Genomic DNA, 24499 nt, shown 5'->3' with positions numbered 1-24499 from the left:
TGCTCAACACTGTCTTTTATTCAGTGTATCTCATGCTATAATAAGAGCACAGACGAAGCTGCAGGCTGAGGTAAATAAAATATTTTATAAGATTAGATTAGATAAAATTAGATTAGATCTTTATTGTCATTGTGCTCAGAACAATGAAAATCTGTTTAGCAGCTCTCCTTAGGTATGTGAGTGACAGAGAGACAACTAGAGTTAGGCGTCTGTGCTGTCTGTTTGTCTGTCTAACCTAAGCATCAAGGACAAGTCTGCACAGTTGTCGGTGTGATTATTGCTTCATGGTCCAAATGTTGAGGAGAACCTACTGTGTACACGCTCTTGTTTGGTTTTCATGACTTTTTTCAGAGCAGTTTAGAAACTGATCTGTAGGAATGTGAAATGCTGCTCAGCACCACGGACAGCGACACTCACAGCTGCTCACACTCGTCCGCAAATAATAATACACCAGCAGCCAATGTGGTAATGAGGAGGTTATTCCACAGAGCAGCAGGTTTAACAAACTCCCAGTCGACTGACCCTGAGATGGAAAACTCTGAGTTTTCAGGTACAGAATAGCTAATCAGTGGAGCTCTGATTCACCATGGCAACAAGTAAATAAAGATGAAATAAGCTGATAAAGTAAATAAAGTCAAACCAAGTTAAGACTAGGAGCTGCTTATTATCCAAAAACTTACTTTTAAACTACAGTCAGTCCAGTTTTTAAATGTTTGCTTTTCAGCCGCTACACAGCTCGACCAATCACAACAAGAGAAATGAATCTTCATTGATCTGCGTCTTCTGTATCTAAAGCTTCACACAGATTTGATTTTACTCACTCAGCCTGCTTTGTGGAAAACCCCTCTGGTCCATCTGGGCTGTGGCGCCTATTCTAAAAGTGAGGTATTATGGGAGATAAAGAACAATATTAACAAATCAATGATGTACAAGTGACATAACTGTAGATATATTAGAGTTTAAAGTCACTGAATGCTTGTGTGTGGGTGTGTGTTGACAGCTATGAGTGTATGTGTTTATTAACCATGTTGTGGGGACATACATGTGTTTGCACTGTCACATTACAGGGACTCGTCTCCATGGTGGGGACAAAAAGCTGTAACATTTTAAGGTTAAGAACTGGTATTGGAAGTTTTGGTTAAGGATAGTTTTGGGTTAGGTTAACGGTGATGTTTGAGCTTGGGCCTATAGTTGAAGATAGGGTGTGTCTCCAGGGAATTAATGTTCTGTAAGAAAAAGAAATATCCTAAGTTAAAAAGCTCAGTGAGAAAGACCGTTGCTTTCGTCAGGGCTGGGGAGAAGCCAACATCAGCTGTCAGGACCACCTCCTCTGTTCTGCTGGCATCGTCTCAAGACTGGGAGCTGAAAGTCAATCAGGTGAAACAACTGAACTTCCAAGAAACTACACTACAGAATGCCACTGTAACACTGAGGCCAGACATGCTGCTGACAAGTCATTGGTTTTAAGTATATTTAACTTTGTCAGTAACACAGCGTGAACACATTACATGCTCCAACACCTACTCAGAATTCATATTCAGTACGGATTTGGGATGCATGTGATGAAAAAGTAAAAGATGACTGAAGTGGTACATTAATCTGCAAGTGCTGATAATAATATTAATGTAGGATACAGTTTTCAAATATTTATTGGTTGTAATTTTTAGCTTAAAATGATCATACTTGTGGTCTCTTTATACCATCTTTAATTTAATAAATGAATCATTCACATACAGTGGAATTGTGCCTTTTCAAACTGAACCCATTATTACTAGAACTACAACAAGATTACACAGATAAACCAGATTAAATTAGATTACATAGAGTTTTTAAATAAATATTAAACCTATTCTTATTTATTTTGTGGGTACTTCTAGTCGTCTCTGGACAGTAAAATGCAAAGAAAACATGCTCTCTTTGCTGGTGCTATTGATGTCCATTAGCAGTAGAATATCTCCATCTAGTGGCTGTCAGCCATACTGCATATCTATGCACCATGATTTTTAAACCTGTGGTAAATCCTGTTAAGTGTTTTACAGCTCCTGTGCGTCCTGTCTTATGCTTTTCACACCTTCTGTCACAACCTGCTGAGATATTAATGATCCTGTTTATGAATTCTGCTTGAGCTAATTAGGGATTAGCATGTTTTTTTAATTTTTTATTTAAATGTGTTATTAAAGCCCTACTAGCTGTTCCAAGATCAGTGTAAATGATGACCCGAGAGGCTCACAGCTTGGATAAAGTGGCAGGAACACACCAATTCATTATAAAAGAACTACAGTCATGAAACCTTTAGTTTTCACAGTAGAGAGCAGAGTGGTGGGAGCCCCAGGCACTGTCATCGTCGTTCTCAGCTTACGAACAGCATAACTATGTATATCTGTAATTATCATCTTTATCATTACAGCAGTATATAAATAATGGACACACCTCAAAGAGAAATATGTATTCCCATGTACGTTTCTTTACACTCCAAGGCAGTGAGAATGCATAAATGTCAAAACCTTAATTGTAACCTTGAAGAAGTAAACCAGTGATGAAAGCACAACAGAGGCAACTGAGGGGATTTGAGGATGTAGCCATTTGCAAACACACGGGCAGATCTGCTCTGTGACAAAGCCAAACCTCACAGTAATTTATTTGGAAAAGGGTGAGCATGAGACGTGAGCAGGGAAGTGAAAACAAAGGCAGTGAACCAGAGCTAGAAGTGGAGCTGCTTTTCCACAACAATGTACAAGCAGTTGTGATATTTTAAAGTACTAGCAGATGGTCACACAGCAGCAGCTGGATTTTGAAAAGTTCAACCACAAGGCTTGTGCACACCGGAGAGTTCAAAGCCAACGTAGCATGGCTTTGTGTGTGTGAGAATTGACTGAAATTTGTTTCCACAGCAAAGCGTGACCTTCACTGTTTCACTGGTGCAGAACTGGTTATTAACATTTAACTAGAAAATAAAGATTTGGGGGGTTTTTTCCCCCCCAATATAGACATGGTGTGGGTGCATTTCACAGAATTGTGAGTATGAATGTGTTTTTATGTGTTCCAAACAAATCCAGCTCACATGGCACAACGATGAGAATGACCTTCAGCCTGTGGTCAAACTGCAGAAAAGCAGCAATATGGATGAACTGAACTGAATAAAGTCGGGCCACTGTTGGGATCTCTGCACATTCTCAACATCAGACTGAGCTTCAGTTCTGGGTGTGTGATACGGTAATTTGAGCACAGAAAAATTCATTATTATGCAAAATCCTTGAGAAAATCCTTTTTTTTTTTTTTTTTTTATTCTATATTTTCATTTGATTTTAGCAGCTGTTTACTAACCAGTGTAGAAGAAGCGTGAGTTCAGCTTCAAATTTAATTCCTTTACTCACCAAGAGTTGTGCCTGGCAGTGGAAAGCAGCACCAATGCTGATCCTTGTCTCTATCACGTCATTTCTTCTACTGAAGTTAGCATGCTAACCAGCTAGCCCCGGCCCATCTCATCAATTAAGGATAGCAACTGTTCAGAAGGTGTATTATCACCTCTTGTACTATAAAGACAATGATGGCAAGAACCCTCGTTCAGCAGCAGAGAAAACGTATAAAATAGCTTGTTTAATGTTTTATATACACGCTTGTTCTCTCCCTCCCTGACTTTTTTTTTTTTTAACACAGTTCATCTTTTGCAGTGATGATTCAAACAGGAGAGTTTCATGCTGATCCAAACAGTAGACATGCTCCAACTGTGTGTCACATAACGATGGGCAATATTAATGGGATTTATTGATTCCAGAGCTGGTTGAAATAGCTCCTCAATATCCTTGTGAATATTGGCAAACATAAAAAAAATTCCTGTGATCATAATTTTCTCTACAAATATAATTAATGTGCTTGCAAAAAAAGTCATTTTATGTCCTCCCAATGCCCAGATGTGTGCTCAGACTTACAGCACAAATAATACCACATCCTCTTCCACCTCCACTATTGCAAGAGCAAGACACTGCAGGGTCTCTGCCCCTGCTGAGCTCCTTCAATTGACTACATGTGATTTCTAAGAAGGCCCTGATTGGCAGAAATCCTGTGCCGACACAGAAATCCGCAGGAGGCAGCACCCTCTGATGATTGGAAGCAGCACTACATGAGTCACAACAGTCAAAACATGGTTTAAAAAAAGGACATTACCACAATCGTCAAATACACCTCCTAAGAACACAAGTCCTGTCAGTCAGCTGACTGGGGGGAACGGAAAACCACCTTGGAAAAACACCATCATATTTGGCCTAACACATAAGCCAACACTTCCTAAGTAAGAACAGAGAATACCTTTCCAAGTAAATACCCAACAGCATCATATAAACCTTTTAAATACCACTATTTCTGCCATGGTTATGAAATATTTCCACCTCCTACTAGCATTTACTGATCCACTATAATCTTTAATCTTTTCAAACTGGCTCCACAGTATTAATGTTATAGCTGCATTTTCACATCAAGTGGTAGAGGGTGAAGGCAGGGCTGGAAAATCTAATTTGACAGCAGGGTCTGTGATGATGGAGGTTAAAAGTGGAAGCCTGGCTGATGACGGGCAGCTCGCAGGTCAACACCGTCACCGCAGCATAAACACGCTATCTCAGTTTCCAGTGGACGAAGCCAAAGAAGCGAAAGGCTTTATATAAAATACCGCCCATCACCCTGTTGTAGACTTTCCATGACATCTTGACTACTTTCTTTTGAAACCACTGTTTGGTATTCATGGTAACTTCAATAAAATCATCATCATCTCTTCTACAGAAGCAGAATAAGGAAGCTATGGGAGGTTGTGCAGCTGACACATAAATGATGTTTCACTCGTTTGACGGATGAAGTGAAATTGACAAATCCATGACTTTGGAAACAGCAGCTGGCAAAGCAATCTCAACTCGAGGTCCAAGAAAAAAAGTCTGAAGCTCCAGAACAAGTATGTAAGCGGACCTTGAGTTAAGATGGTCTCCTCTTCCTCCTTTAAAGCAGAGTTTTCATGTATATTCAGAGCTTTCAAGCGCATTAAACCCCCTTCCTTAATCACCTCATAAACAAACCCATTTAGTGGGCTGGGATTACAAGTCTGCTTTATACTATAAAAAGTTACAGGCTCTCACACTCCAGTGGGCAGCAGCACCACACCACTTCAGTGTCAAGGACGCACTAATCCACTTTGCTCTAATTATGAGCCACCAGAAGAGTAGTGTCTAGAAAATAAGTTATGCCACTCTAAAGAATGAAGCTAATCACAGCATGAAGTGGCTCAGTTTGTGTGAATGTTTACAACTGGTTCGACTTACAAGGCTTAGGAAATTAAAGAGGAACTCTAGCAATTCTAACCTTTAAAGGTCAGTTTACTCATCCTGTCAATATGTTGTGTAATGTCTTTACAGCTCAGGCGGAGCTTTGTCAAGTCGGAAAAAATAACCCTGATGTGTGATGTCATTAGGGTTATGTCAGCTTGGGGTTGGAAATTGAAAACAACCCGCAAGCAATCAATTTGAAAGAAGTGGGCATGTGAAGAAAGTCTCATGAAAAAAAGCTCTTAATTGCATCATGGGAAATGTAGGATCCAGTGTTTTTGGAACTTGCCCCACACTAAAGACTTGCTGCTTCAGTTCTGACCAGAGTTGAAGCTATTAGCCAATAACTCAATTAAATGATCAGCATGAAAAATTAATTGACAACAGTTTTCCTAATCTGATAATTGTTTAAATGATTTATCGAGCAAAAACAACCAAAACATTCTCTGGTTCAAGCTTCTGTATTATTATAAATCAAACATCTTTGGGTTTTGGTCATTTCAAAAGGACAAGATAATTAATACCACTTTGGGCTATTAGTCCCGGTTGTTCGAAATGTCTTCCATTTAAGAATGATGGAGGCCACTGAGCTCTGGTGAACCTTCAATTGTTGTAGCCTTCTCTAGATCTGTACCTCCAGTCAAGATGTAGACACATCTCAGAGATGATCAAGAGAAATGGGAGGAACCTCAGCTGAAGTTCAAGTGTCTGAATACTTCTGTCTATGTGACATTTCAGTTTTTCCTTTTTAATAAATTTGCAAAAAATTCTAAAATTCAGTTTTTTCTTTGTCATTATGGGGTATTGAGTGAAGATTGACGAGGGAAAAAATTAATTAAAATCATTTTAGCATGAGGCTGAGTCTCAACACAATTTTGATCTTCAATCTGTCAGTTGTGATTCTCCTAACATTACTGTGATACCCTGTAACTGCTCCTCTTCTATAGTGGTTTCTCTCCATCTCTCACTTTGTTTAAACGCAGGCACAGTGTTGTAGTAACTGCAGATGACCAAAAGGTGGCAGCAATAATGCAGAAAATACTGAATCAATCTAGTTTCTCAGTCGTGAGTCACGGCCACATGTAGGGTCAGGTGCTGATATGCAGATAGTGGCTCAGAAGACTTCTCAGACCGATCCTGGTTTCATGTTCATCCGTTTTTCAAATGAAAAAAAAAAAAAAAAACTCAAACAGATTTCTAAACTATCTTTTCTCAGGAGCTTCCTTTGTGTCAATTAATTATGCATGAAAAACTCAAACTAACTTGCACGACTGCATGTGAACAAAATATAACTTACCTTTACCTCCACCTTTAGGATCCAGTGAATAAGAGTCAAAAAGCAAACATCTGGGACACATATGCTGAAATAAAGAGAGACATATTATTCTTTTTATAACCATGATAACAGCATTAAAGGTCATGAACCCAAAAAGCTGCCTGTTATTGGCTGCTTGCATATTTACATAAGGTGTAGTGGGCACGGTGCTGAGGAAACAGAACAGGCCAGTGGGCATGGATGACATTGTTCACTGCACACTGACGTCACACGCAGCGTGTGTGTAGATATGAGGGATTTAAAAAAGACTTTTGGCCCAGAGTCATCGACAGCGTAGCCGACAACAGTGGCCACTGTGTGTGTGTGTGTGTGTGTGTGTGTGTGTGTGTGTGTGTGTGTGTGTGTGTGTGCGTGTGCGTGTGTTGCCCTGATGAGATTATGACATAAACCTCTCAGGCAGTGGTTTGATGAAACTGCCAATATGTTCACACACACACACACACACACACACACACACACACACACACACACACACACACACACACACACACACAAGAGAGACCAATATATTCAACATATCCTGCCACATGAGACACAGCTGTAGTGCCTGTAGGCTGTGGCCAGTAATTAAACTAGGAAGGTGTGTGTGTGTGTGTTTGTGTGCGAGCGCGAGCGCGCCTGCGGACATGTTATCACTAATTTTAGATGCATCCTTGCAGTAAGGTGGTTTGTTTTTGCCTAACAGGCAGCGGGTGACATTTGCAAAGGTTGAGATAGCAGGCAGGAGGTCCAACTGGAACCCTGGGAAAATATATTAACAAGCACACTGGATGGGAACTTCATACCAGCTTGTTTTCCTCTTGCTTACACTTTTCAATGAAAAAAAAGAGAGAGAGAAAGAAAAAGAGGAAGAAATTACACTCCTCTTGCAAATTCTGTTCTTTTGTCCAACACAAAAAATAGACAAATATATAAAAAAAAAAAAAGAAAAGTTGGAGATGTACAGAGGGAGACAAAGATGGAACTGAGGAGACAGAAGAAAGATGAAGTATGGATAAGAAAAGGCACCACACTGTTATTATTGGGCCTCACACTGAGTTCTCCTGCTGCGACTATGTGTGTGACAGCGAGATAAGACTATGACTCATGCACATCTTCACATAGACTCTAAAGGCACCCAGGTAACATTCAACACTAGTGCCGCTGAAATTAGAATCCAATGTTCTGACCATTTATGTGCTCATTAAGCTGCTGTTTACAAAACACAAGAGGCATTCAAGCCGAGCTTCTCGCCTCTGTGTCTTCTATTTTTGTGCCTCCATATATTCGGCAGTAAAAAAGTGTCGTCTCCGCTCAGATGTTGAAAAAGAAAAAAAGAACATAGCACGGCTGAAAATACCCCTCCTTTCTTCACTTGTACCACCATCACCTTCTTGAATTTCCTTTTCCACCTTTACTTTTTTTTTTTCTTCCCATTGTCACTCTCTGTCACCCTACAGTACCCATCTTCCCTCAGCCCGGCTCGCTCTCCGCTCCTTCACTAATCCTCTCGCTCCTCCCTTCCCTGCTTTTCCTGGCATCTTTTGTTCGGTTTCTCTTTACTTTTCCTCTAGATATCAGCACGCTGTTCCAGCCGGGAGAACAGACTGTTCAGGTGTCTTTTAAAGAGTGTTTTGAGCTCTGAGCTGATAGCTGGGTTGACAGAGTGCTGTCACTGAGCCTGAGCTCTTACTGAACCCACTGCATTTTAGAGTTGAAACACACAATATATCTCTATAAGTAGATTCATCAAATGATCATTAAGTTATTGCTTGAATCATTTCTGAAACTAAATGGTGAGCATTTGCTGGTTCTACCTTTTAAAGCTGTTTTATGGTAATATCACTCTTTTGGGTTTTGGTCAACAAGGGAAATTTGAAGATTCTTAGCTCTGGGAAACAAATCTATATAGATAATAAATTACATATTAGTTTATATGGATAAGTCCTCCATTATAAGGGGTGTTAATGTGCGACCACATGTATCGATTGCTTTTGAAAACATAAAATGATCTTACTGCATTTCATTCACCCTCTCTCTCTCTCTCTCCCCATGTTTCTTGTTTGTCTCTACAGTCACTGAATAAAAGCTAAAGAATAAAGTGTTGCTTGCACCACATGATCAGCAATCTTCTTAGTGATTTTAAGATGGAAAACACTTTGTCAGGCAGGTGTAAGGTAACAAAACATACAAATTACCTTGACTGAGAAAGGTCTTATCTATTAAAGAGGTTAATTGTAAGTATTGTCTGCTGCTGAGCCTGGTTTTCTTGCCGGGAGCAGGTGGTAGTGATTGTTACTTGACAAGAGCTTCAGCCACTGTTGTTTTTATAATACAAGAGGTTGTAATACCACCTCAGAGCAACGCTACATCTTCAGGGCAGATTGGAGGCTACAGTGACTCGGTATCGGAAAGTGACAGGACGGGCCAGGGCTAGCGGGTTAGCGTGCTCACTTCAGTAAAAGAAAAAAACGTAATAGATAAGAGTTAACACTGGTATTGCTTTCCACCACTGGAGATAGCTCTTGTTGAGTAAAGGAATACAATTTGATGGTGAACTCACAACATTTCTTCTAGACCGGTAGGTTAACAGCTGTTGATGCTAATGCTGGTTATGTACAAACCATGTCGTCAAAGACAGTTTCTTCATTATCCCCGACTACTGATCAGTCATCAGATGGCCTGAAGCTAACTGAGTAAAAAATACAAGACTCCCGGTGAACTTTGGTGCAATCTGTGTGTTGCCAGTTCTGTGCTGGACAGATCTGTGGGCGTGGGCAGATTGGGATAGCTGTCTGTCACAGTGTCTGTCTGATGCCACCAGCAAACAGCACCAAAGTTAGAAAGTAATAAATCTCAACCACAGTGGCTTTAATTTCTACCAATTTTCTCTTTGTCAAGATTTTGACACTGCACACAAAAAAAAAAAAAAATTTCTTCTGAAACTCTGAACTTTACGATGAATCGAAAACTTGAACCCAAAAGTCAACAAGACAGGGAGGGATAATGTCTCTTTGATGTTGGTGCTGCTGAACACAGATTGGACATAAATGCAGTGCAGTCGCATCCTTATCATCTGTGACTGTAAAAAAAAAAAAAATCCTCCAAGTAGGTCAAAGAAACATCCTTCACTTTGAGGAATTTTGTCCTCTGAAGATATCTCTGCGTGTGATCTGGAGGAGAGACCCAAGAGTGAGGAGAAATATTAAATGTTAGCTTTTACATGACTTACCAAGCAAAGCGGGCGCAGGATTTTTCCTCCATAAATTATGGATCTCTGCTCATCTCTGTAGCAGACAACCGGGCTCCAACCATCCATCTCTTCCTCAGTTCACCCTGCTGCTGCCGTCCATATATGCATATGTATAACATTTACACATGGAGGAGGAAAAGGGAAGCAACTTTCAAGAGGAAAAGGGAAGAGGAAGGCACACAGTAGCAATTACTTTATCGCAAACAGTTCCTCATAGCTTAACTTACCTTCAGTTAAAGCAGGTGAGGCAGAAGTTAAAGCTCTGAGATGGAAAACAGCGAGGGGAGGATTTAAATAGCCTGAGCTGAGCAGAGTAAAATGGAGACAGGAGAGGAAGTCGACAGAATGTGGAGGAGGCAGAGGAAAAGACAGCGAGATGAATTGAAGTGAAGCCTCACTGTCAACAGGAAGCTAAATATGGATCTAGCAATGCCAAGTCACTTTTAACCAGATCAAACAAGTCATTAGCTTTAACTCTCAGGCTTGTTCAATAATCATTGAAAGGGCTGGTCCCTGCATTATTGAAGAGCACTACGTTGCTGTATGGCAGACATAAGCGACAGCTGGGGATCAATTGCAGACTCTTTCTGGAGTGACTTGCATTTCACTATTTTGTTTTTGCGTTTATTCTGATGTCAGATTGTTAACGAACACATGCACTGTGGCACGGTGTTCAGCCAGATATCATTATTAAAGTCAACAGACACATTACCATCATCATGATTAAAGTATTAAATGTCAGTGTCCATCAATTCTCCTGCGTGAGTGCAGGTCATCTCCCCTCTCAGACGCGGCTAAAAGCAGTGGGAGCTATGCTTCTCAGTGCGATTATGATATTATCAACACGGGCCGCTCTCGGCTGCAGAACATTAATGGGTTTTCTGTTGGCAGTGCCAGGGAAAGCCACGCTGAGCTGAACTTTGATCACACAACAGGCTTTGTTCTGTGTTCAAAGCCTGTCCTGGGATGGGGAATCCAGTCTGGTGCTGGCTCATCTTGACACCACAGCACAACCAGCATCTGGAGGCTTTGACAGCAACACAGGATTTTTCTATCACAGAAGGAGTCATTTGTGTTTACGACGTTAAAATAACATGCATTCAACTGGCTTAAGATGTTTCTAAAAGTTTTACCTGGGAATCAAAATGACCAGCGTTGAGCTCAAAGCAAGTGGTAACCACAGGGCTGAAAAATGAGGCCAACACCTAAGTACCAAAAACTTTAGTTCTTCTAATGGCCACTTGAGTCTGGCTCCAAAAGCTAGTCAATCCCCATAGACTTCCATGTTAAAATGCTCAACTTTACAGCAGAAATAAACATGTTTGCAGCCTGGTACAAAAAAACAGTTTTGGTCTCTTTAGCTAATTACCTGCTCCGTGACAACTGTACCTGTGACAAGTTGGTGAGCGTATGCTTGCCACAAACCGGCATGCACCAAAGTCTCGGCTCCACACAAGCCACATTTTTGGATTAGCCTGGAGCTGGACGGAGTCAGGCACTGCCAAGATGGCGATGGTGAAACAGCTGACTCTCTTCAGCTGAACTGCTCTTCAGAAACCTGTGGGTGACATCACAGAGGCTATATCCATCTTTATTTACAGTCTGTGGTTCGAAGCCAAGGAGGCTAAGTGGTGTTGAAAACTGTCCAAGGACTGATTTGGTGGAAGGACCAGAACTCTTGAGTTTAGTTATGGTTTAACAGCAGGAAATTCTGGTACATATACCACCTTATCGCATTAGACAATCTTGTAAAATAGACAGATTTCACAAATGCATACAACTGGACATCAGCATAGAAAACTGATGAATGATACGCCCTAAAGGAAGCATGTACAGAGAGAATAAAACAGGCCCCAGAACAGATCCGAGAGGAACTCCACATGTTAGAGGCGCAGAATCAGACAGAGAGAAGTTCTGATGAAACAGCAGAACCATGAAGTGCTGTGCCAGATGCCCCGACCCACTTCTTTAGAAGATCTAGTAAAATGTTATTATCTATGATTTCAAAAGCAGTGTTTAAATCAAGAACCAAAATGTAGTTTGCACCATGATCTGATTACAGCTGTCTCTGTGCTGGGGCTTTGATGGAAGCCAGGCTGGAGTTTGTCATATAAATTGTTTTCATCTACAAAAACCACACGTTGCTTACAGAAAACCTTTTCTAAGATCTTGAAGACAAAAAGCAACTTTGAGATTGGTCTATGGCTCTGGGCTGCAGCAGAATCAAGATGTGTTTTTTCCAGAATAGGTTGAATAGAGGTGACTTCAGGCACAGTTGATCCGTGCTATAGAGGTACTGAAATATTTAAAAGGACCCTGGCTAGCATTATTATAACAGATTACCAAATCACCAACCTGGGAAGGCTGAAATATCCCCTGGACTACACCAGAATGTGCATTTGAAAAGAAAGCAGCAGATGTCGAGCACAGTACACTTCTAGGTTAAAGGGTTCTAAGTAAACACATTTCTAAGTAAACACATTTATGATCAGAGATGAAGTCTGGAGAGTGTAACGAAACACCCACTGTGAAGACCAGAGCAGGTCAAGGATAAGATTTCAGGTATGAGTATGTTGAATAAAATTAAAAGCAGATGTGGACACGTTTGTATTGTCATCTACATGGAAACTTATTATTATATTTTAAAACCACGCCACCAAAAAATCTGAAAAAGTTGAAGAAGTTACTATTGTCCTTTAGGGGGACAGTAGAAGACAATACAGGAGTTGTGTTATGGATTAAAAACATCAGAGGCTCAAACCTGGGAGCATTTAAAATGATTAAAAACTAAAACTAGACCAGAATGTCTAAAAGAAAAAAAGGTCGCCAGCCACGGGTTAGGGTTAGGGTGACACATTTCTACTGTGGATAGTGAGCTAGTTAGCTGGGCCTGCTAATGTTTGCAGCTTATATTAGAGCAGATAAACGCACTGTTTAATCAATTCCTTGCAGTTTTGCTCGTTTAGAATTTGGAGACCACCCTCAAAACTTTTTATATAGTAAATACAGTCTAATGTAATTTGGTAAGAAAAATTCAGAGCTCAACATTCTGCTGTGGTCGGGGTTGATAAGCTGGACAATCCCTGTTTAGTGAATGATCAATAAAACACAGCACATCTATGGTCCTGTAATTGATGATAATCAAAGAGCACACGTGAGAGAATTTGCGAGTTTAGCTGAGTTTATTCTTATTCACATTTAAAAGAGTCTAATGGCAGCACATTCTTCCACCATAGGAGCGAGACGTCCAGTCCCACAGAAAAAAAAGAAAACCTAAAAAAAAAAAAAAAAAAAAAATCTAATTTTAAGACAATAATTTTCAAAAGTAAATCCAGGATAAAAACCCACGAGGGTAAAACGGCAGAACAGAAAAAGAAAAAGCAGCATTTAAAACTTTCTTTTTTTGTTTTTTGTTTTTTGTTTTTTTTTTTTTAAGGTGGGAGGGGTAATGTGCTTTGTTTGTATGTGTGTGCTGTCTCAGAGCAGGCACATTAGCAGTCAAAGACAAAGCTACACCTTCAGATCAATCTCTATCAGCGTTACAGGAGCTAAAGAGCCGACAACAGCGGGCAAGGTCCTTCGGGTTCACCAAACAAGATGGAGGCTTAAATCAAACTGGAGTGGGTGACCGGGAGACACAGAACGAGATGAGAGAGAGAGAGAGAGAGAGAGAGAGAGAGAGAGAGAGAGAGAGAGAGAGGGGGGGAGGGGGTGGGAGGAGAGGAGGGGAGGGGGGGTTCAAAATGCTCAAATCAGACTAGAATTGTGTTTTTGAGTCTTGAGATGGGGACTGCGCATTTGTCAGTGACTTGTCTTTTTAGTACAAACAGTGTGGGCTTTGTTTCTATACAGTCACACATTCACTGTACACATGTAGTCCATGTGTACTACACTGTGTACACACTAACAAAAACAGATCTGTGTGTCGACTTTCTCCCTCTCTCTCTCTCGTGCTTGCTCTCTCTTTCTCTCTGTCTCTCACCCTCTCTCTCCTGTGGCTTGAAGGGATTGTTGTGTCTCCACAGAGCCTGCTGTGTTGCTGGGAATATAAATATACATACCAACATGTTTCCGAGGAAGCTTCCACAGAGTGTGTTGGGTAAACTGTCGCCAAAAACCCACAGCATTGAAGGCATTTCTGACAGAGGACATGTATACACACACACATATATACATATATATATATATATATATGTGTATATATGATTAGCAGGAAACTGGATTGCAATATTCTCTTTTAATCTCTCACACTTTTCATTTCGGTCATCTGCCCAGGAGAGAAACAGCAGTCAGCAACAAAAAGGAAAACAAACAAACAAAAAGCTGAAAACCAGATAAAAAAAAAAAAACATCCAAAATGGGAAATCCCCAACTGGTGTAAACAAAAAACCCTCGCAGCGGCGTCTTCACCACCTTTCGTGGTCGATGTCGTAGTCCACCATCCTCAGCAGATGTCTGATGGTTATGATTAAGTTCAGTTTGGAGGCTGGTTACAATAAGAACAAGTGGGCTTCAGCTTCTTCCCATATCTGTGTGTGTGTATGTGCGTGCGAATGTGTGTGTGTGCGGTCACTGGTACTGGAGGTAGTTCTTGAGAGTCTGTGGCAGTGGCAGTGTGTCGATGTGATGGATGCGCTCTCTGCCCAGGGCCAGTCGAGCTACTCGTCTGCACAGGTCCATGAGCGGCAGGGGCTCCGCTGTGAGGGGCGACAGAGGAGAGAGGGAAGGTGAGTAGAAGCTTGCAAGCGTGTCATAGGTCCTTTGGATCCGAGTTTGTTTGTTTGTACTTAGAGCTGAGTTTTACACCAGAGTACATGCCCCTCTTCTCAGATTATCCTCTCCTACTCATGTATAAGGAGAGTCGTGTTTGCAAATTGTGAAAAGAACACGTAGCTGGTTGAACAAGGGCCAAGTAATCCTCTCATTTACTTACCTTTGAAAAACCTTTTAAAATGAACGCTCCCCTGATTTAGCTTTGCATTCACATTACAAAAAAAAAAAAGATACATTACCCACAATGCCACTCGATCACTGACATTTGGCTATTTGATGCTAGAAGCAGCTATTGTGACCTAACTTTTCTTTCCGAACCCTCAACAATCCTGACTCAAGTGGCATCACTTGGGGACCACTGAAGTGACGTCTATCCATTATAAAGTGAAGGTACACTGCTTGGGTATTAAGTGAATAAATGACACTGTCTGATAATATGTTATAATACAAACCAGTGTTAAAGCAGTGATAGGACAAGTAATTCACTTCTATTCGTACAAGGTCACACAGCCAGAGACTGCGGAGTTTGTTTTTTTTGAGAAGAGTAGAAAAGAAATGAGCACACAGCGTGAGAAGCACAACTGACAGGTATAAGTAGAGGCAGACGTGTGTATCCCACTATGGATAATAATCCCGACATTCCCAATTGGACACCGAGGAGCTTCATGAAGCACAATAGATCAATTCATACACTGTGGGAAATATATCAATATATTGATAGAACAGAAAATACGATTTCTCCTGTGCACCCAAGTCAGTCACTTGCATAGACCCTGGAATCAATTCCCCCTTTACTCAATGGGGGGAAAAAAAAAAAACAAAAACAAAAAAAAACAGCAGAACAGGTAACTTCCATTTGTATTCACATCAACGGAAACAGAGTGAGGACGCTTGATCCCCATCCATGATTATTCTGGCAGCATGAAAACACTCTGATGATGTAGGCGATGAAATAAACATGGTGGAGACTTTTTTAGTTTTTACACAGGGACAGTTAATGCTTATAGTTACTGTGGCTGAATGTCAGTGACCTCATAAACCAAAAGGTGGTTCAAATGAAAGCAGAGTGTGTCCAATTTCCTTTTTCAACTGTAGATTTAATTCACCGCTTCTCTAATTACACTGCTATCACCTGCACGTTAATGGCAAGTGGGAAGAGAAGCAGCTGCAGCAGCAGCAGCTAACAATATTAAAATATTCACACTACACACACACATGTCATCACTGGTGTCAATGTGTGCCAGTGGAACGTGACAACTTCCCTCCCACCCAATTTTAGTAGGTAAGTGCTGTCTATGCATGTCAGACAGACAGACTCTTAACTGCTGCCCCTTTATGGATGTCAAGCTGCTCCACCTGGAAGCACCATCTGCTGGAGCCGCCTTCCTGCTGCTCAGAGTCCACTTACACACTGTGTGAAGGACATGAGCAGGGGCATTTACACACGCATACCAACATAATACACACAAACTGACAGGGCAAAGACTGAAAAGAGGAATTTGTTGTCGTCACCATGAACTAGCCGGAACACACGGTAACATAGATTTTCAAAAGACAGCAATCACACACACACACACACTTACGGCCTTGACGCTATAATTTATTGATAGAACCAATGTTTTAACAAAGTTTTCTTCTGGGCAAAGGCCTTGAAACGCTCGTATCAATAAGTCATAGCATCAAGGTTAGGAGTGAGATTTTGCATCTGTGTTCAGTCTCCTCCTCAATGGTGCGTGTCCCGTGTGCTATTGAGTCTTTTTAATCTCATTTTAATACTGCATGACTTTTTAATGGATTCGCTTCATATTTTGCACAATAAAAATACAGTTGCTACAACAGATGAAGGGGTTGTTTAAAATACACACACACACACACACACACACACATATACACAGAACAGCACACCAAGCCAGACAAGCCTCCTCTGTGACTGATTGGGCCGTTTCTCTCCACAGTCTATTAAAAGTCCACCAGATTACCACAAACCGAGAGCCCCCCCACCAAACAAATATGTTGCAAATACGTGACGTCTGGTCTGAAGTGTGTTCGTGGAACCAGGGCAGACTCGACCCGTCGAGACACCTCCGGCGTTCCTCTGGGCATGAAGTGCTGCCCCTGTGGCTACATGACCACTGAACGGTGAACACACAAACACGGCTAAAAAGGAAGCAGGAGCTTGTCTGAAGTGAGGGCTGGACAAGAATCAGATAAACATCGACTGAGCTTACATCAAGATGCTAATTAAAAGCAGAGATCTTTACTAAATGTCTCTGCTAGGATAGATGATGATGAACCTTCTAGTGATTTATCTATTCATAAAACTCCTGTGTTTTTCTCTGCAATGTTATTTGCAATTAATAGTGATCTTTTCTCCCCAAATTCCTCCGCTGTGGTCTGGAAAGTGACCTTTGAAACAGCAGTGAGGGGAAATAATGAAACCCACCAGTGAACAACAGCTGACAGGGTGCAGAGAATAGAGTATCGCTATGTGGATTTATTTGACTCTCCACGAGCTTAATGAAAAGCCTTTGTAAGAGCACCACAGGGACATGTGGCAGAGTGTGGATTCATTTGTAGTCGCATCAACATGGTAAGTGCCCAAATCGGAAAGACATGTTGAATGAGCTCAGACAACGCGCAGTGACGTGTGCACTGAGACCGCGCGGCTGATAATGCTTCACAGCAGCTAGAGAAACACTTGGCAGGACAATCACATCACAACCCTCCAACAGCTCACTACCCCTCTGTGTGCAAAGGCAGTTTCACCCTTTAGCTGATCACAGCTTACAAGGTTAGAAACTAAAGACTAATACAGCAGCTGGTAGTTCATCCCGCACTTTGTGAACTCTGCTCTCATAAACAGAGGACACAGAGATCACACACACACACACACACACACACACACGAGGAACCTCCAGAGATGGATGTACTTTCCGCTTGGACCTGACAGCACCTATCAATCAGTCTACCCTCATATCACTTGCTCATCAGCACAACCCCCGCATATAGGTAGTTTCCATAGCAACCAGCTCCTGTCACTCTGCTGGGAGTGTATAGTCACAGATGCACACATTACATGCACCATGTGCATCTAGACTTGCTGCCTGTGCTGCTGCCTTTTTAAATGTTGCAGTTTAGTATAAAAGACAGTTAAACAATGTGAGCAGCTGTAAAGAAAATCACACTTTTACAGTGTCATTTCAGCACATGTTCTACTGCAAGATAAGAGATCCCCAAAACTAGGAGACAGGTGCACATTACTCTAAATGAGTCAAAATAACATCTTGAGTTAGACTAGGATTACTCAAGCAATAACATGTTAGCTTTCTGTGGAAATAAGTATATTTACTGTACATTTAATTCAACTAGCATCTATATATTACGCTTGTTTTCACTACTGCTGTACCTCTGAAGTTACTGAACCTGCCTACATCATCAGTACCAGGAAAAAAAAGAAGGAGTCATTAGATGCCGAGTGCAAAGTGCAAGTGCGGCACTTTCATTATGTCAAAAGTGAAACATGACTGCTTGCAGTAACGAGATTGATGCCGCCACAAGGAGTTGCATTGCTCTCCTGAGAGAGGCGACGCTGCGACGATGCTACACACTACCTGAAAACCAGCCAATCGCTGCTGACACAAGCTGGTCTCTATGGTAAAGGGTTGCCCCGGGCGACATGTGGTCCCGAGCACACTATAATCCATCAACCGGTGCGACAGACTAACAACACTGCTAACTGGTTGAAGTTGTGGTTAAAAAAAAACAAAAAAACAACAACTTCTAGTTCTGCTCAACTGAGATCAAAATGAGTGTCGGCATTAATGAAGAGCTTACAGGTAGCTCAATACAACTTTTCTTTCTGTTATGGACACTGATATGTCATTGAAGACAAAGGTAACATCACATTTAAATGGGACGCACTGGCTTATATCACCATTATTAATAATGTGTACAATGCCAGTAAAACATTTCTCTGAAGTGGCCTCATTCATGAAGTTCATATAGTGTTCATCCACTATATATATATATATATAATTTACAAAACATTTACATCATACGTCCTTTCAAGTCTATATAACGATGAACATTGAAACCAAAGTCTTTATGTGTGTGTGTTGTTAAAGCAGTCTGCATGTCATCCATCACACATGAAGACCCTGAACAGTCAGGATTAATAATTAAACCAAGCTCATTATCTGGAACCGTTTCAGTTGTGGAGGTGAACAGTGGAACTCTTTGCTCATATTCTTCAGCTTTCCGCCTCCCTCAAATTCATCATGTAACTGCCTAGATCTACACTTTCTCTTCCTCCCTTTCCTCTGAAGCAGTCACGTCTTTTCTGTAATGGCCGGAGACCAGTTTCTGACAGATATATGGCACACTAAAGAGGAGATGGAGCGTGGGAGAGAGAGGTTCAGGACGACTGAGCGCCTGGCTGGCCGACTCGCACACCTACCTGACACTTTATTGAGAACAAAGTGGAGGAAGGAGGGTGGGGGTAAGTTTTGGGATGACGGCGCGTCAGTTAGTCTGCCCTCACTGAGGTGAGATGACTTATAGAGTTCCCCACGGTTTCCTCTACTCTCGCGCCCGCAGCCAATTGAATTTATGTGGGTATGTGTGCACTGCGTACACAACACGACCCAGTTATGTCCTGCTTGGAGTAATAGGCAAGACACGTCCACACATCTTTTTAGCACGTGATCCAATTTACTCTTCATCAAACTCCTCCCACCTCACTCTGCATTCCTTTCACTACACCAGCCAGACCCAGGTAACGGGTGCAGACCCCCAGCCATGCTTATCTGACAGATTAGCATAAAGCTGCTGGGGGCTGTGTGACCTAGTTTTAAGATGACGAGTGCATGTGTCTACATATACAGCCCCTTAAGGTGCGGACACACCCCCAGCACCAAAATGCTGTTCACTGACAGGTCAAAGGGGGAAAAATGTATTTCGGGATGGACTGAATTAGGTCAATGACGTATGAGGTAAAAAAAAAAAAAGAAATTTGGAGCAGAACGGCAAGGTGAGCAGGAGGGAGGACGAAAAAGAGCGAATCGTCATCCTGCACCTAAGTGGAAGACGCAGGTGTCCAAATTGAAGCGTGCACTCAGGGCGGAAGGCAATTGCTCACTGAACTAGTCGGAAGCTGATTCGAATTCCTTCCGCTGACAATATCTGACTTCCTATTACCTCGCACCGCCAAGCTAGTGAGCTCCAGACCGAAGCGCGGACTGCCATCAATTTGGTCTCTTGCTCCTTGTGTAGCTCTCTCACTGTAATAGCGTGCATTGTCAAACAGCACACAGCTACTTGTGCACGCCACTCAACAATCACACACACACACACACACACAGGCAAGGATGACGCACTTATCCATGGAGAGATTTCTAGCCTGAGGTTAAACAAGTTTTTTGACGAATGAGAATATTTATTTATTTTTTGTTAGACTGAAAATAGCCAAAGTACGAATCATACATTACACAGTATTAAATTCACCAAGTTTCATTAACTTTCATTTTGACTATGCTCCTCACAGAGAACAAATAATATTTAAAATTCAGTTTTTCCCTAGAGCTTTAGTCTTGTTTTCACAAAAACTGAACAAAGCTTTTTCATAGCTGTAAAAACGGATGTGTTGTTAGAAAGAGAAGTGCACGATTTGTGTCCACTGGACAGTTTTGGAACATGAGCAAAATATGGCAGAAGGGTTTTGTTAACACAATAACAGAGTACACAGAATACATTCAAGAGGGCTAAAATAAATCATAAGTCGGAAAAGGGTACAATCACACCAACAATAAACCAGGCTTTGTTCATTCAATCAGTGTTTTTGGTCAGCTGGCTCCGTGTTTTTATCACCACTGTTCCAAAACTAAGCCGGGGGTAACAGGGTTAGAGTAGGTGCATCAAAACGGATGAAATTCTGACAGGAAACAGATGCATCACCAGCTCTGCTCAAACAACAAACAGCTCTCGTTGAATATGAATGCAGAACAGTCACAGTGGCTGCCCTGATAGATCACAGGTGAATCATCACATTTTCACCTACAAATCTTTAGACGGAATAAAATGCTTCAAATTAAAAAATGAGATATTATTGCTAGTTTGCATCCGGGTGTTTAAAAATCAGAGTCACTATGACAGTGATTTAACAGCCAGGATTTTTCATTTCCTCAAAGACGGTTTAAAAATGAAGTGGAGCTGCTCCCAGAGCGAGTCCTTATTTACAATTAGCTTGACCGAGACTCCTTTAAGGTGAAGTCCTTACATGAATTGATCAGATACGACTGTCTCCTTTTCTTAAAAAGGACAATGAAAATGTTGATACTGGGGATTTAATCAAAATATTATCAAAATCCCAAATCGGGAGCTGCAGTTTTTTTGATTAAGGTAAAATGTGTCTGGCTGTTAAAACCGAGGAAGACAGAAAACATGGGCTTTGACATTATGAGAAGGGATTTTCACCTGAGATTTACCGGTTGCGTCATACTTAAACTCAATACTACAACACCAACTGTATGCAACAGGGAAAACCACAGTAACCGTGTGAACATCTCTCACGGTCGAGCCACATTCACTCATAATAACGAATTGTATAACAGCACAACGTAAAACGCAATAACACAAGTAAGAATGCTAAAAAACAAGATGAGACTGGGAGGTTTCCAGTGCAGTCGTCACTACATCCTCCCACATACACACGATCAGCAGTCAGCCAATCATGTGAGGGTTAATTATGATTTTAGCTAGCCACGTGGATTGCCTTTATTTCAAAATAAGAGCGCACTACGATTATCAAATCTGAATGTGTGTGAAGAACCAAATTAGGGTCATTTTAACCTAATGATGTGTTAACCTGGAGCCCAATTAAGTATACGTGTGTTCAACCACTGCGTCGTGCTCTTTCTAACAAGCCAAACAGCACCAGGTGGCTGATTTCTAATCTGCAGCAGCTTTCTCCAAAGCAGTGCATCAGTTCAAGCCTCAAGTTGCAGCTTGTATCTGTGCTGTGAGTATTGCCAACAGCTCTGACAGGCAGAAGGACGACACATCATTTGCATAGGGCAAGCCCTCGGCCGACAAACTAGTGAGAAAGCTGCCGGTCAACAATTAACCACCCACCAAAAAGTCATCTTAACCGTTTCCACAGCAACTGCCACCACAACTGGGTGTGTAAACTCTGAAAGAAAGGATTAGGAGGAGGAAGAGGAAGAAAACAGGAGAAAGGAGAACAGAAGGGAGGAGATAAAACACAATAAGAGCTGGAGTCACACAGGGTTCATTGCAAAAGGGGAGGGCAGTCATGTCAGTGGAGTGTGTGAAACGCTTCCTCCTCTCTGGACTGCCTCGTTCAGGTGTAAATGAGTTTGGCTCAGCTTTTGCCGCTGCGCTCGCCGGGCCACTGCGGCGTTAGGAGGCTTGTTGTGATGGAGAGAAGAAGACGGCTTTCCTAGAATAGAAGGAGGACGGCGAGATCCAGCAACCCCATTGTCTTGTTCTTAGACACGTTAGCAAGTCAGAGGTATGATAACTGACAAAAATCATGTCTCAGTAGAGTTGGCTTTTTAAGTGTCTCTGGGACTGAGGGCCGCAGGATTTGCGCGTTCGGTGAAACGCGGGAAAGATGAGAAAACTGCATTAATGCAGGGTATTAAGGGACAATACAGACAGGAGAGAAAAGTGAAAGGATACTTATCTCTTCTTGCTTTCCAGGGAGTAAGAGATGGGAAAATAAAAAGGGTTGAAGTGAGAGGGAAGGGGAGGGAAAAGAAGAGGACGTGGAGAGACTACAAGACGAGCGAAAGACCACAAACCCAGAAAATGAACAAAAAGTGTGAATCCTCTTTGAGTTTCTATATGAGGACACACGGAAGCAAGATGTGGGAATTGGGGAGCGCCGTCATCGCCGAGCATACATATTGATGCCTCCATTCTTCATCACACCGAGAAGTGCCTTAAACCTGATATCATACAGTCATCTCTCTCGTGCTCTCTGTCAGAAGACAAGCGCTTCAAAACTCAACTGATATCATGCTATGCTATCTTTACAAGGCAAATACGTATGAGTGAATAATGGCATAATGAATAATGTTGTTAATGTATCAGTAGGCTATCATCTTTAACATCTACAATAAGGCAGAAGGAAAAGAAACAAATGAAAGTGATTGATGCAAGTTCAAGCTCTTAAGTTAGCACCATTAGCCACCTGTTTTGCCGTCTTCAAGCTTCATTAGTCAAAGCAGAAAACATATCGATAGATCAAACAATTCACACACTTCTCAAGCTCCAACTTGCCTCTGTGTATCACTACTAATTTTACAGGACAGCAAGACGATAAGAAAGGTGTGGAACTTCACATTCGGTGAGGGTTGAGCTACATATTTGCCCGTCGCAACGTGAACCAGCGGCGCTGTATATATTTTTCAGGTATTGTATTTGGCAATTAAAATATTCGCAGTAGAGCAGCTTACATGCTGTATTATTCAAGAAAAACTTCATAAATCACAGGTGACAATGCATGAAGCAAGGATTAGCTTGTTATTTTTCTCACAGTTTTCTTTGATATTCCTAGAAGATGTACATCACAGTTTTTATTCAATTTGATTTTAGGTTATATTTCATGTGTAGGATAAGTTGTTTCATTCATCTTTCTTTGGTAATTATGTACTGTCACTTTAAGAGACTGCACCTTACTAATTTATTTCAGCTGTGGGGTCATATGGTTTTGCATGACCATCTCCCGTCATGTTTAGTTTATATTTTAGAAAAGAAAATTCAGTGGATTTGACCTGCTTGTGGCACCTGTGGTATAAAAGTTTGTGTTTTCCAACTTTACGACGGAAGCAGAGTGAATTATTGTGGAACCGTATCGGTTGGACGCGTGTAAAGCCGAGACCACGAGCTGGGTCACGTCTGTGCAGTAACAATGATCATTCAAATGTCTGACAGATTTCATAATTTTACCATCAATATGGGCCACATAACATCATGCGTGTGCAAGCTGTTTAAACACACACACACACACTAAACCCGACGTTTCCTAAAATGCAAGGCCAGACTCTGAGCTAAGAGACACACTGGGACATCCTCCAGAGTTCCTCCACTATTGGCTGCTGTCCACCCGGACGGACGGACGGACGGACACACACACACACACACACACACACACACACACACACACACGCACACGCACACGGCTCACAGCCATGGACACGGTGTCCAGGCCTCACTGTCAGCAACGCCCCCAGCCTGCTTTGGGTCTTTGTGCAACGTGCAGACTAATGCGAGAGGGAGGACTGAAGACTGCACAATCTGAGGTGCAGTTTTCATGATTGAAATGACTCAACTAGTTGGAATGACGACATGGAGAAGGTCGAGCTGACACAGACATACTGATCGTTCTGGTGACTTCAGGAGAGTGGTAAACAGATATTACAAATTACATCAGAGAGTCGGACCGCGTTTTCTTGTTTTACTCCCTGGGTGTGTTAAAGTACGACTGTCTGGAGATTTGAGACTCACTAAGAAGCGATGGAGGGAAGCAGACTAGAAATAGTACACAGAGAGCGTGTTTAAGCCGCTTCCTATCGGTAAACAAAGCAGCAGTCCCTCTCATTGTGGGCTTTTTATAGATCAGTGCAGACAGAAATGGGCACTGCATATCAATCCTCCATGCTGTCTGAAGAAAAAAGGACAAATCTGTGAGGAAAGTCTTCTCAGTCTCGCCTTAAACCTAAAATCCTGTGTACTTCTGGAGAGCTAAGACGAGGTGTCGGTATTTAGAAATTAGTCACACAGACAGTTACTACTTAAAACATACTTGTAGAAATTAAAAATCCCACATAT

General features: G+C 41.7%; 1 protein-coding gene across 1 annotated transcript in view; it reads right to left on the bottom strand.

Annotated features, from left to right (window-relative positions):
* Positions 1-13665: 13665 nt before the first annotated feature.
* spsb4 (splA/ryanodine receptor domain and SOCS box containing 4) overlaps positions 13666-24499 on the bottom strand; it is a 37620-nt gene continuing 26786 nt past the window's right edge. The window contains exon 4 of the mRNA XM_022760513.1: positions 13666-14571. Within this exon, the coding sequence (XP_022616234.1) occupies positions 14444-14571 (128 nt within the window). The 3' untranslated portion in view covers positions 13666-14443. The remainder of the gene's footprint in view (positions 14572-24499) is intronic.

Source organism: Seriola dumerili, unplaced genomic scaffold, assembly GCF_002260705.1.
Source record: "Seriola dumerili isolate Sdu_G_001 unplaced genomic scaffold, Sdu_1.0 BDQW01000337.1, whole genome shotgun sequence".
Lineage (NCBI taxonomy): Eukaryota > Metazoa > Chordata > Actinopteri > Carangiformes > Carangidae > Seriola > Seriola dumerili.
The sequence above is the reverse complement of the archived record's forward strand: the minus strand, read 5'-3'. Positions and strand labels throughout refer to the sequence as shown.